At 47.3% G+C, this 14,955-nt stretch overlaps 1 protein-coding gene across 1 annotated transcript in view; it reads right to left on the minus strand.

Moving 5' to 3' along the window:
* c5 (complement component 5) overlaps positions 1 to 12,734 on the minus strand; it is a 103,555-nt gene extending 90,821 nt beyond the window's left edge. The window contains exons 1-3 of the mRNA XM_028458185.1: positions 12,670 to 12,734; positions 11,460 to 11,655; positions 11,230 to 11,380 (exon numbers count right to left, since the gene is read on the minus strand). Of these exons, the coding sequence (XP_028313986.1) occupies positions 11,230 to 11,380; positions 11,460 to 11,655; positions 12,670 to 12,734 (412 nt within the window). The remainder of the gene's footprint in view (positions 1 to 11,229; positions 11,381 to 11,459; positions 11,656 to 12,669) is intronic.
* Positions 12,735 to 14,955: the final 2,221 nt, after the last annotated feature.

Below are 14,955 nucleotides of genomic sequence, written 5' to 3' on the forward strand. Positions count from 1 at the left end.
TTTTGCACACTCCCACTGACTGGAGGGGAGCGAGCATTCGGTAAACTTAAATTAGTAAAAAACTATTTAAGATCAACAATGTCCCAGGGCAGACTGAACAGCCCAGCATTGCTCACAATAGAGTCAGTTGGCCAAAAAACAACTTGATTAGCACGTTTGCTCATGTAAAGGCCCGTCAGTGGGCACTCTAACATTGAGACTATTTTTTAGTTTGTTTGTTTGGCCCTTACTCCTGTTGTTGTTTTTATATATGGGGATATTACAAATATTTTCAACAATTGTGGTGATATCTTTTTGAATCAAAACATGAAGAGAAGGGTCGAAATTTTATTTATTTTGGTGCAATGTATAGTTATAAAGTGCTCTGCCTAAGAATAAAAGCCTGATATGCACAATCTCTTTGTTGTGGTCCTTCAGTTGTGTCTCTGTTTGTTGATTTAAGGCCTATTGTTTTGTAACCGTAACAATATATATATATATACTTTTTTTTTTAGTTATACCCCACTCCAAAAATATATATATTTACCAGCCACCACTAAACTGTAGCAAAAGTATGTCACAAACACAATATTCAATACACTACAAAAATATAGTAGAACAGATTTATAAAATACAAGCAATAGATATGGAGTGATTAGGTTATTGTGAAGGAAAAAGAAAGCTTATAGGATAATGCAAGAAGACAAGTATAGTTTCCGTGCGAAAAAAAAAAAAAAAAGTGTACATAACTTACAGTAGGGGACCAAAAAGATGGTTTGTACCCAGGGCCCAAAATGTGGTGCAACGCCCCTGCCTGCCTGAAAAAAATACCGAAATGGGAAAAATGTTGTGATGCATTTAGGAATAAATCATGAGGAATGAGTCCTCTGAGGTGTTAGAGAAAGACCTTGTTCATCTGTTGGAAATTCTGAGCTATTTGCAGCCTGTGTATATCAGCGGTCAAATTCCTCCAGTTTACAGGAGGAAACACAAAATTCACAATTTGAATAAGTTTTTGTCTGCTGAATATTAACTGAGTTTTATAGAAAACTTTGATATTTTCTGAGATGGCAGACATTTTTTCAAATCAGAAGGATTGTGTCTGAATAAGGATTGAGTGAAACTTCTGAAAACCAACCTGTTCTACTACACCAGAAGCTCTGTTATGAGTGCGGATGAAGACAAAGGAGAACATACAACATCAGATGAGGAAACCACAAGGAAGGAAAAGAGAATGGAAGAACTGCCTTTGCATAAGAGGGAGGAGAATGAGTCAGGATGCAAGGAGGATGAGCAGCAAGAGAAACCCAATCCAATCCCTACCTCTGAGGGGGATCCACCAACCTTCCATGAAATTGCTCCTACATCCAAATAATCAAGTGTCTCTGCTGACTCTGACTTCTTGAATTTGGTTAAACAGATGAAAGAAGAGCTGGTTCTATTTCATAATATTTTGTGAGATGTCTCACTATGGGATGTCGCCTCTGCAACATTTCTCAGAATACTTATTTCACTTTGCCAAACCTGATTGGCCCGTGAAGCGCATCAGTTCGATGGGAGAACCTCACACCTCCTATAAGGGAGGGGACAAACATTCTTAAACCTCTTCTTCTCTCAGCTACCTCGCATTTTTTAGCTAAGTGTTCACAGGTGGGATTTTCCTTTTTCCTGCCGATGAACGCTGGCAGGGCTGACGCTTAGCTTTTTAGACCACACCAGGTCGGAAGGTAAGGTTAAACAGCTCTTACTTCGCTCTGCGTGGTGAGTGCTGTCCTTCGCTGCCGCAAGGCTTGAAGTTCAGAGCTCCAGCTTCGGCTGTCTGCTCCCTCCAACGCTGCCACTCTGGCATACTCATTGGCCTTCAGCAGCCTCTCACTATGGTGACAGCCCCACTCTAGTTCTGTGCCACAAGACAAGAGCTTGTGGACCCCAGCTCACCATAGCTGCCGTCCCAGATCATGGCCCTCGACATCCTCTGGGCTCCTGCGCACTTTTGTCTCCCTCCTGGGCCCACACTGCGGTGTTTGGCCCAGCACTAGCTCCTATACCACGGTATATGAGCCCCGGAGTTCCAGCGGCCCAGCTGCTGTACAAAAGTCAACGCTGTCCCCGACGTCTTGGACGCTCCGTTGCACGTTGGCCTGCATCCCTGTGAGCACCTGTGCTAGCCACCTCGTGGTAGCACAAGCTAAACCACCTGCTCTCCCGCCTGCATCACTCAGCGATGGAACACAAGGCCGACACGGGATGCACCATGACTCTACCTTTTTCCATGTGGTGGAAAAATATCCAACAAGGACGGACACGAGGCCTGCTCCGTATGCCTGGGCATCGAGCATGCCCGAACGGCGATTGAATCTCCGGCCTCCTGTCAGTACTGTTCCGTGTTTAGCACCTGGTGCCTCCACAGGAGACTGACATGGCTTCTGAGGCCCGAGAAAGGCCCCTCTTTCTACACACACGGCATGGCCATAGTGGATGCAGTAAAGACGGATTCCATGGAAACTGCTGTTCACGGCTCCAGTTGCGGCTCTCAGCTGAACCTGGCAGATATTGACTGTGGAGAATATGATGGGGATTCCTCCGATACACTTCTGTCCGGGGTGGACGAAGGGTGTTTGCCTGTTTGTCTCCTTCACTGCCTCTCGGGAGGACATGGAGGGCTCCACACCCGTCTCTCATCCTCCAAGCCTGGATATGGTGGAAGTGTGCTATTGCATGGCCCCCCGTTGCCGTGAAAACCACCCACTACGAGGGAAAGAAGTTTCCTCTCTTCAGATGGGCTCCGAGACAAACTTCTTCCCCTGAGCTGCTTGAGGAAGTGGCTCATCTTTGGCAGACCCACCCGTTCACCGGGAGGACTCCGGGTGCAGGCTACTCCGTCCTTGACTGCGAGGCCATTGAGGCCCGCGGACTGCTCAGGATGCTGCAGGTGGTCCTGCACCTGCTCCCACGGAGACCCATGTTGCCGTCAAAACTGAACCGTCTCCAGTAAGACCTGTCCCACAGGACCTATGCGGCCACTCGGTCAGAGCCTCTCCCTCCTCACTGCCTATCAGGCTTAACTGTGTGAGGATTTTGCTTTGTCCCAGGACCCAGCGATAGTGGAGGAGATGTCCATTGTGACGGATGTGTGCCTCCGTACCCAAGCCTGCTCACTACAGACTATGGGGAGGGTCATGGGTAATATAGTCATCCAGGAGCGTGCTCGCTGACTCGTCCTTGCAACGCTGACGGATGCTGAAAAATGCGACATCCTGAATGCTCCCATCGTTCCTGAGGGAATTTTTGGCTCTGCCCTGTTTTCCATGCAGCAACGCTGCGAAGCAAAGAAAAGGGATGATGAGGCTCTGAGCCTATGTGGGAAGTCCCCGGCCCCAGCTGCCGCTGCACCGGTGCAGTAATCCCACTGCACGCAGGCACAGAAAAAGAAAAAGACGGCCTGACCGCCTTCCTCTCTTGCCCCAAAGCTGAAGCTGACTGTTCCCCGTTCGTCGGCTCTAGCTGTTCCGCTTTCACGGGCGCTTTTTACGGGCGCTTCCACGGGCGTTTCCCCTACCGCTCTCACCTACCGCTCTGCCAAGGCTTGGCCCTCTGATGACCGGGAGAGAAGGACAGGTTCCACAGGACATTTGGCTGTTGCCCCCTCCTGCATGTCCACAAGCATGCACCTACACACGTCAAAAACAGAGTGATGTGCTCATCGCTCATGCCTCTCGGCCAAAGGCCAAAGGCAACCCTAAATGTGAAAGTGTTGCCTGCCACAATAAACAGGGTGATAACGGGACCCGTTATCTCACTTGAAGGGAGGCGTCTTGCTCCGGGGGGTATGGCGCTGTCCTGCCAACAGGGGGCTCCTCTGTGGGAGTAGTCCCTCTGGGGTCGGACGGTCGGCCGCCGGCAGGGGACTCCACCAGGCCGCAGATGGATTTCCTCGTTGCAAGCGGCCCGCCGCCGCCAGGGGGCTCTGCCACTACTTGAGAGCCACCACAGGCTATGTGAACGTCCTCAGGCAGAGGGTGCCATCTCGTCGCTCTCAAACTCTCTGGCTGCAGGGCGCAACCGTGTGTGAGAGCGTGTGTTTTTCACACTGATCCACTTCCTCCCGTCTCTCAGGAGACATCATGTCCTGGTTAGGACGGACAACACAAGGGTCGTGGCGTATATCAACCGGCAGGGTGGGTTACGCTCCCGTCAGTTGCTGTCGCTGGCACGCAGACTGATTCTTTGGGGTGTGGGTGTCTCCTCTCGCTGAGAGCGACGCACATCCAGGGGATCATGAACGTGGGCACGGACCTGCTTTCCAGGGTCATTTACGGGGAATGGATGTTGCACCCGGATGTGGTGCGACAGCTGTGGGCCCGTTATGGACGGGCCGAAGTGGACCTGTACGCAGGGGTTTTTCTCTTTGCACAGCACGGTTGCTCCCCTTGGCGTAGATGCACTGGCGCATGTACTTCTCTTCGCCTTCCTTTTGTTGGCTCTGATTCTTATCACCCTGCACAGGGAAAGGGAATGCGGCCATTATCTGATTCTGGTGGCTCCCCACTGGCTGGCTATGCACCGGTTGGCGGGGATTTACCAGCTGCTCTGTGCTCCCCCTAGCAGCTCCCGCTGCGCTGGGATCTGCTGTCGCAGGCGGAAGACATGGTTTTCATCCACGCCCAGACAGTGCTGTGGTCCTGGCCCCTGAGTGGCGCAATCTGTCGGCCATAGGGTTATCACAGGATGTGATCTCCACCCTACAAGTGGAAGGCGTTTGAGGACTCCAGGGAGGCCACATTCCTTTTCAGTGCCCGGTGGGTGTGATTCTGTCATTCCTGCAGGGCCTGATTGACAGGCGCAAGCCTTTTACACTGTGAAGGTGTATTTGTCACGTAGGCTTTGCGGGCAAACCAGCAAGTCAGCATCCACTGATATGAAGGTTTATGAAGGGTGCGCGCAGGGTGCGCACAGGCTCCTTCCCGTGTGTCCAGATCAATGGTTCCATCGTGGGATCTGCCGGTGGTTCTGGAGGGTCTTAAGGGAACCCCGTTTGAACCAATGGGTGAGACTGACCTGAAGTTTGCCTCCCTTAAAGCTGTTTTGTTGCTGGCTCTGGCTTCGGCCAAAAGAGTCAGTGACATTCATGCGCTCTCGGTTCACCTGTCGTGCGCTCAGCTTTCCCCAGGTGATGCGAGAATCATTCTGAGACCCAACCCGGCCTTTGTGCCAAAGGTTGTGGGTTCATGTTATCTGCCGGCCTTTTGTGCCTGACAGAGTAAGCAGTGGCCTCATTTGTTGTGTCCTGTTCATGAGATCCGCACTTACATGGACAGGACAAGGGGCCTCAGGAGGAGCGATTAGCTGTTTGTCTCCTGGGCCAACCCCGGAAGGTGAAACCTGTCTCTAAACATTGCCTGTCACACTGGGTGGTAGAGCCTATTGCTTTGGCTTACTCGTGTCAGAGTCTGCATCCGCCTGCAGGTCTGCCTGCACACTCAACTCGAGGACTTGCCACACCCTGGGCCTTGTTCAGGGGATTGTCTGACCAGGACATCTGTGTGGCGGTAAGCTGAACCTCGCCCCTCACGTTTGTCCGCTTTTACATGTTGAATGTATCCACCGCATGCGTGGCACTTTCTCAAACAAGGAGAAGAGGTTTGCTTATCAAGAATGCACTAAGTTTGTCCCCTCCTTTTGTAGGAGGAAGGAGGTTCTCCCATCAAACTGATGCGCTTCACCGGCCAATCAGGATTGGCAAAGTGAAATAGGCATTCTGAGAAATGTAGCAGAGGCAACATCCCATAATGAGACATCTCACTCATATTACTCATAGAAACCAGGGTTACAAAAGTAATCTGTAGTTGTTGATGAGACTGGATTGAAGGTGAAAGCACTGTCCATGAAGAGAAGAGTGCCACCTAACCCGCCGTTGATGAAGGTTCAAGGTTCAAGGTTCAAGGTTCTTTATTGTCAAATATGCACCATGTTAAACATACAGCACAGATGAAATTGCAATCCCCCCCCAACCCCCAGTGCAAACCTGCAGTGCATAAAAAGAGCACTTAAAACACAAAAACACACAACAAACACACAAAAAAACAACTAGCAATACTATACAACAAATAACTTAACTAAAGACATTCGGACAACAAATAACGAACAACAGACAATCGACAGACAAGGCACTTGTGAGTGTTCCACTATGAGGTAGAATGTGGAGAAATTACTATGAGGTAGAATATAAATAAATTACAGTATTAATAATATAAACAGAGTGCAGATTAAATTACGAAGTTAAAAAGTGAGGTAGTGTGCAAATAGTACAAATAGCATAACAATACAATGACGGCTGTGCAGAGTTTAGGGTGCGTGAATTAGTGGAGCACGCGGGGGGTGGAGGTGGAGGGGGGTGATGCCAGGTCCTGTAGGGGCAGACTGTGGCAGGATGAAGGGGGGGGGGATGGAGGGCAGAGGGGGCAGAGGGGTGAAGGAGGGTAGAGAACTGAGGGCAGAGGGTGGAAGGAGGCGGAGGGGGGATGGAGGCACTGGCAGGAAAGGGAAAGGGGATGAGTGGACGAATGGGAGGGAGAGCAGGGAGGGAGTTGAGTCTCCTGACAGCCTGGTGGAATAAACTGTTCTTGAGCCTGCTCGTTCGAGCACGGAGGATCTGCAGTCTCCTCCCAGATGGCAGCAGGCTGAAGAGGCTGTAGGACGGGGTGGGGTCACCTGCAATCCTGGTGGCTTTGCGGGTGAGACGTGAGTTGTAAATGACCAGAAGGGGGGGAAGAGAGACACCAATGATCTTCTCAGCTATTCTCACGATGCGCTGCAGAGACTTACGGCAGGACACGGTGCAAGCGCCGTACCACACGGTGATGCAGCTGGACATGATGCTCTCAATGGTGCCACTGTAGAATGTGTGCATGATGGAGGATGGGGCTCTTGCTCTCCTCAGTTTGCGGAGGAAGTAAAGGCGCTGATTAGCTTTTTTGGCCAGTGATGCAGAGTTGAGGCACCAGGACAGGTCGTCGGAGATGTGCACACCCAGGAACTTGGTGCTGCTCACCCTCTCCACTGCAGCACCGTCGATGGTCAGAGGAGCATGCTGGGTGTGCGTTCTCCTGAAGTCCACAACAATCTCCTTCGTCTTCTCCACGTTCAGATGGAGATTATTGTCCTTGCACCACGAGGCCAGCCTGCTCACCTCACTCCTGTAGATTGACTCATCGTTGTTGTTGATGAGACCCACCACAGTCGTGTCGTCCGCGAACTTAACGAAGAGGTTGGAGCTGGAAGATGGGGCGCAGTCATGGGTCAGCAGAGTGAAGAGGAGGGGGCTCAGCACACATCCTTGGGGGGCCCCCGTGTTCATCATGATGGTGCTGGAGGTGTTACTGCCGACCCGAACTGCCTGTGGTCTCCCTGTCAGGAAGTCCAGCAGCCAGTTGCACATGGGGGTGCTTAGGCCCAGGTTGTCCAGTTTGTGGATGAGCTTCTGCGGGATGATGGTGTTGAATGCTGAGCTGAAGTCGATGAACAGCATTCTGACGTGGGCGTCCTTGGTCTCCAGGTGGGTGAGGGCTGAGTGGAGGGCAGTGGAGATGGCGTCGTCGGTCGATCGGTTAGGCCGATATGCAAACTGGTAGGGGTCCAGGGTGGAGGAGAGGGCAGACTTGATGTGCTGCATGACCAGCCGCTCGAAGCACTTCATGAGGATGGGGCTTAGTGCGACCGGGCGGTAGTCATTGTAGCAGGATGGAGACGGCTTCTTAGGGACCGGGATGATGGTGGTGGCTTTGAAGCATGTGGGGACAACAGCTTGGCTCAGTGACGTGTTGAAGATGTCGGTGAGGACATCTGTGAGCTCCTCTGCACAGTCTCTCAGGACACGACCTGGGATGTTGTCAGGACCTGGCGCTTTCCGTGCATTTGTTCTCTGGAGGGATCGCTTCACGCTATCCCGGGAAAGCGTCAGTACCTGGTCGCCAGGAGAAGGTGGCGTCTTCTGTGCTGGGGTGCTGTTGTCTGCCTCAAAACGAGCAAAGAAGTTGTTGAGGTTGTTTAGCAGAGAGGTGGAGCTGTCACAGGTCTGCGGAGGGGGCTTGTAGTCTGTGATGGTCTGGACCCCCCGCCACAGGTTCCTGGTGTCTCTGCTGTCGGTGAACCGGTCTGCGATCCTCCTGGAGTATTTCCTCCTGGCCAATCTGATGCCTCGTGACAGGTTGGCCCTGGCAGTCCTTAGGCCCCCCGCGTCCCCAGCTCTGAAGGCAGTGTTCCTGGCCTTCAGGAGCCTATGGACTTCACCTGTCAGCCATGGCTTCTGATTGGCCCGAATGGTGAAGGTCTTGGTGACCGTGACATCGTCCATGCACTTTTCCATGTAGGACGTGACGGTCTCTGTGTACTCCTGGAGGTCGGTGATGTTATTGTTGGTGGCTGCTTGTTTGAACATACTCCAGTCAGTGGTGGAAAAGCAGTCCTGGAGTGCTTCTGTGGACCCCTCAGGCCACACCCGTACCTGCTTCCTAACTGGTTTGATGGCTTTAACCAGTGGCCTGTATGCTGGCATTAGCATAACAGTGGAGTGGTCTGAGGCTCCGAGGTGGGGGAGGGGGAGGGCTTTGTAGGCCCCTTTGTTTACAGTGTAAACATTGTCCAGAATATGATTACCTCTAGTGGGAAACTTGATGTGGCCATGAAGTTGTGGAAGCACACTCTTGGGGTGAAAGCGTGGTTCAAGCAATTAGCATAGTTAACCATACACTGAACTGTATATGATGTGACATGGATCAAGAATGTTGTATCTCTGTTTGTAAGAATAACCTGAAGAAGTCAAGTTATTTGCAGTGTGTCTTTGGGTTGACATGATTAAATCATGTAAAAATGGGAATTTCTGCATTTTTCACTGTCTTGTAGGCCCTGATATTATGTTGCTTTAATTTGAACCCTTTTTTTTCAGGCATTTGACATTTAATACATTTTGTGCAATCACATACATATCAAACATTCCTATACGTACACACATCCCAGAATATATACACCATTTCAGTAACTTGCCATGCGCATTAGGGTTGGGTAGGCAGGGCGTTCCAAATCGAGACCAACAATGTCAACACCAATGACAATTTCATATGTTTCTGCTGGCAAGTGTTAATTCAATTCAATTCAATTTAATTCTTTGTATAGCGCAATGAACAAAGTCATACCAATGCGCTTTACAAAATATGAAATTCATAATAAGAAAGAAAAAACCCAACAAGATCCACATCAACAAGCATTTAGCCATCTGACAAAATCAAAGTCGTAAAACACCATTAAAGAAACATAAACAATTATTTAATATAGCCTCCAAACTCTCCCAACAAGATATATCTCATGTCTCAGGTCTGGTGGCTCGGGTGCTGGTCTCCCATCTTTTAAAAGCTGTCATTTTTCCTCAAAAAAAAGTTTCTTTTTTGTCTCTAGCGCTGTCATCCTGCCTGTAGTGTTATCCCGCTTTTACCTAGGGAACGTAGCAGCAGCAGTCACGTGATATCAATTCACTAATGTACTGTGAAGGCTAATGTACTAATGTAAAAAGGCAGCATAGAGAGCTGCCTTTTTACGTAAATGGTTGTCATCCTGGGGAACTGACTGCACATGCGCAAACACATAAAAACACGCTATGGGAACAGAGGCAGAGCAGCAATGTGCTTTTGAGAAGGGGTGTGGCCTCCTCCTACCTTACAGCGTTTAGAAAATAACGATGTTTAGCGATTTGGGCGATGAAAAGCACAAAATGCTGACACTTTCAAACTTATAGGTACTGTAGGCTATCCGAAATTGAAAAATAAATAATTTATAATTATATTATAATTTAAAAAAAAAATCAAAATATCAATTCACCCTTGTGTAGTCACTGCCTACCTTGCCTACCCTGACTGCACGTCACTGCACCATTTGATGTTAATAGATAAAATTAATTATATATCATGAAAATAAAGTTAAACAAAAAATATATATAAACAATGTTTAAATAGACCCACACATAATTATCAATAAACATACATACATATATCCTATCTGATTAGCATGCCTGAAAAGGGGTAGGAAGAAGTAAACGTCAAATCCTACCCCTTCTCCAATATTTAACAGTTATATATAATAATTGTCTTTCTGTAACACTCACACAACCGTGGACTGTTTTCATGACCTCAAGGTTAGCGAGTGAGCTAAGGAGAGCTAGACTGCTCTGTGATATTTAGCTAAGATACATCAGTACCAGACTCCGCTGGGTACACGGATAGAGATGCAGATGTGGATGGAGATACACAGAGAACAGAGAGCAGTGACGTGCCGTGAGCACTAGGGCTGGGTAGGCAGGGCGTTGCAAATCAATGTCACCAATGACATTTCTATATGTTTCAGCTGGCAAGTGTTAATCTAACAAAATCAACATCGTAAAACACCATTAAAGAAACAAGCAATTATTTAATATAGCCTCCATACTCTCCCAACAAGATATATCTCATGACACGGCAGCACATCCATTGTTTGTGTTGGAAACACAGAAACACAGAGAAAATGACAACAACAACAAGAACTCGGAACAGCCTCAGTGAAGCGCATCCACAAAGCCAATCCTTCCTTTTGTATCATTCACTGTGGAAAGTATGAAACATGTTCTGACCTTACCTTTGCTGAAGGTCTGGTGGTTCAGGTGTTGGTCTCCCATCTTTTAAAAGCTGTCGTTTTTCCTCAAAAGAAAGTTTCACCATCATCTCTAGCGCTATCATCCTGCCTGTAGTGTTATCCTGCCCACTAGCTAGAGAACATAGCAGCCGTAGCCACACTCTATCAATTTACTAATGCACTCTGAACGTACGTATAGCATTTAGCATAGCGCGGTTATGTTCAAAGGCGGCATAGAGAGCTGCCTTTTTGCGTAAATGGTTTTCATCTTGGGGAACTGACTGCGTATGCGCAAACACAAAAAAACACGTTATGGGGCCAGAGGCAGAGCAGCAATGTTACATCATTGATCAGATCGGCAAAAACAGACATTAAAGCCGATCACAATACTTACATAAAATTCAAATAGATCCAACAGCGTAATACAGTGTGTGTGTGTGTGTGTGTGTGTGTGTGTGTGTGTGTGTGTGTGTGTGTGTGTGTGTGTGTGTGTGTGTGTGTGTGTGTGTGTACAGTGTATGTGTACAGAGTGTGTGTACAGTGTGTGTGTACAGTGTGTCATGTGTGTGTGTACACAGAGTAAGTAACCCTGACCTAGCTGATGCGGCGTGTAGAGTGGTTTATCAGTCTGGATGAACAGGAAGCCGTTGGAGCGACTGACAGGCACAGACACGTGTTCGTTGATGTGAGGACACTGGATGTGGAGGACTACATTCGTCGTGGACTTGTCTAGCTGTGGGAGGAGCTACAGATAGATGCCAGCACAGCGTTAGAAACACATAGTAACCTTCAGAGGTCAGTGGTCACTCTGTAATTCCACCCACCCGCACTGTGGCCGTGGCCTGGTGATGGTTCTGGGCGTTCAGCTTCACCACGTCCTGGGCCAGGACCTGGTGATCTGGGGCCAAAGAGGTCTTCAGGAACACGAAGACCGTCACCTCCTCAGTAAAACCAAACAGCTGCAGCAGCACCGTCTCCAAAGCATCCACACGGAAGGAGAGCGGAGCGGCGACCAAGTACCTGACACCGTGACATCACACCATGACATCACCCCGCAACATCACACGACATCACACAATGACATCACACCACAACATCACACCGTGACACCACACCATGACATCACATCATTTTACCTCAATCCCAGATGGCACTCCTGGTAAATCTTAATGTTAATATTAATAATATTACAGTATGTCCTATAAAATATCAGATTGTTTAAAAAAAGTAGATTAATGTTTGCTGAGGTTTAACTTTGACTGACAGGTTTTTTTAGGAGGCTTGACAGTTTGATGCCTTTCTGTCTGTAGTTTGTCTGTAGTGTCTCATGATCTGAAGGTCATGGACAAACCCAACACAGCGGTGTGGTGGTTGCCAACAGGGAGACCGTTTGTTTCTGTCCATCTGTTGCTTCTGTCATTAATTTCAAACAAAGCTGTAGTAACATTGTGAGTGGTAGCCATGGTTACAGTAATACTGTAGTCTAAGTGCAGACAACGTTACCGTCGACACATTTCAGCATTTACAGCACAGGAAGTGCTCATCTTCTACAGGAAGTGAGCGGTTAGCCCATAGCTTCCAGCATCACACACTTTAACAGGGAAGCAGCAAAACATCCTAACATGCTAACACCACGGACACAACACGAGTCGTCATGCAACACAAAGCAACAGACAGTATCGGTGGGCTGTCCTTCATTTGTCTGTATGGTGTCTGTAGTTTGTCTACAGCATGTCTGTGTTTTTCTGCATTGTGTCTGTAGTATGTCTGCATCATGTCAGTAGTTTGTCTGTATCATGTCTGTAGTTTGTGTGTATTGTGTCTGCAGTATGTCTATATCGTGTGTGTCCACATCGTGTCTGTAGTTTGTCTACATCATGTCAGTAGGTTGTCTGTGTCGCGTCCGACAGCCAAGCCACAGTGGCTCTTCTTAACACACGCACACACGCACGCGCGCACGCACACACACACACACACACACACACACACACACACACACTAAACAATAACAACAACAAAGACTTGTTGACTTACGACCTGGATGTGGCTCCCATCTTCAGGCTGAAGAAACACACACACAGCAGGACACACACCTTCATCCTGGAGACACATATAGGCAACACTGAGGGACACGCACACAGCAGGGCTTTATTATGGAGGGGGGCAAAGATGTGTGTACACAACCAGGAGTGTTTAAGTTCAGTGACCTTCGCAAATATTGAATCAAACTCCAGGTCTGACGGTAAGCAGATATCCCGCTATTTCTCAAAAATGATTACAACAAACACACAATAAACAGCATAAAACACACACGCACGCACGCACGCACGCACGCACACACACACACACACACACACACACACAGGCTTTACTTTTTTTTGTTTTTTTTTTGTGTGCAAACGGTGGTTTTCTTTGTGGATGCAGATCATTAAGTGAAAGACAGTGAGAGGTTGATCTGCATTAAAACATCTACTGACGTCTGTAGTAAAGTTCACTGGATACAAACCTGTGGATAATGTAAAGGAGGAGATGATAATTTAAATGAATCCACTTTTAAGGCTCGATTGTTGTTTTATATTGTTATTCAGTTACATCTGTGACTCGCATCTCTTTCAAGATATGATGGTGCAGTGAGTTGTGACGCTGCTCTTGAAAGCGATGGGTTGCGGGTTCGTGTCCTGTTCAGTGTTTTTTCTATGACATTTTTAGGACGTTGAGATGACTCTGGCGACAATATTACATTAAAAGTCAATATAAATGATGCAATATCAAGCGGCGTTTACTGTCTTAATATCCAGTGTAACACGGAGGGCTCTCTATGCAGACATCCTATGCTGCTGACACGTCTCCTCAAACACATTTTATTCATATTATTCACCGCTCGTCACATCACTGAAGAGATAAAGTGATGAAGCGACCAAAAAGTGTGACTAATTACGGATGATTTAAGCCACTATAGTCACTGAAGACTGAAGACCTTTAGAACAGGCTCATATTCCTCAACACTGGCTTATTTGTCACGCATTAGGGTGAATAAATCACTATTTTCCGGGTGGTTGTCATGGCAGCTCAAGTCATCTTCGATCCATTGATGATGGCTTTTTATCGCGTGCGTGCACGTAATTAACCCATGGTTTACGTACTCAGGGTTGATTGACCCACTTCATACCAGCTGTAATAGAATCTGATACCCAGAGTTTCCCATCCCGGGGTATGTTGACCGAAAGTATATGGATAGACTCAGAGTTTGTTAACCCTTCTTTATGGAATACCCTTCTGGTGAACTTAAAAGACATCAAAATTTTAGATTTTTTTTAGCAGAACACAAATCTGACTTCAAAATCATAATTTCTCTTTTAGAAAAATATGTGACATATCACATGCTTAGGAGGACATGGTTTGTGAAACCAACAGTGTTTATGAGGCCTTTTTACATATAACACACAAACACAAACCAGGTAATGGTTTAAGAGGACTGACAAACATTAAAAGGCACTGATTGTTTGCATTATTTGTTTATTAATTTCAAGATTATATGAGAGAATAGCTAATGGAGACGCCAAGCTACAGTTTGATCTTTTGTTTACTTTAAGCAGCACATGTTAGGGAATTTGCCATTGTTAATATGCACTGGATGAAACTAGGCTTTGCAGTCATGGCAAGGCCACACCAAACCTTGGGTTTAGAAGATCTTGAGTGGCATCGAAGCAATGTTTTGTCTATAGACCAGTAGACTAAATTCTGTATATTGTAAATGTGTTGGACCTGCCCATATTTGGGCATGACTCAAACCTATGGCATTATCTGTGCACTTTCCCCAGAGAACAGGCACTTCCGAATTGAAGGGAGCGTCAGAACCTAATGTGTACTGATCTTTCATTCACTTCTCCTTGATCAAGTAAATAAACCTTTTCAACACAAGGCATCCTGGGCTCCTGTCTCCTCTCTCCAATGACATATGGAGCTGTATGATTAAAATCTCTAACAGCACGTAAAGTAGTAGTAATTTTTGTTTCTTATTGTTTATGAATGCTGATAATACAGTAATTGTGTTTTTCCTTTATGATTTGTTAAGGTTATGAACCTGAAACTGAACGTCCTTCTGAATTAACAAAATTAATTCAAAAAAGGAAAGGAAAAGGAACCGAGTTATCTGCGTTTTCTAGGCCTTTCAAGTTTTGCATGTTGAGAAAGAGTATGAAACTTGACAAACACAAGCTGTTGTAACACAAAATGGAGTGCAAATGCAGCAGTTGTTGGTGTTGGAGCCTTACTCACCCATAAAAATGTGGTCGACGTTAAAGGTGCTCCTATTAGGAT

This window comes from Gouania willdenowi, chromosome 9 (assembly GCF_900634775.1).
Source record: "Gouania willdenowi chromosome 9, fGouWil2.1, whole genome shotgun sequence".
Taxonomy (NCBI): domain Eukaryota; kingdom Metazoa; phylum Chordata; class Actinopteri; order Blenniiformes; family Gobiesocidae; genus Gouania; species Gouania willdenowi.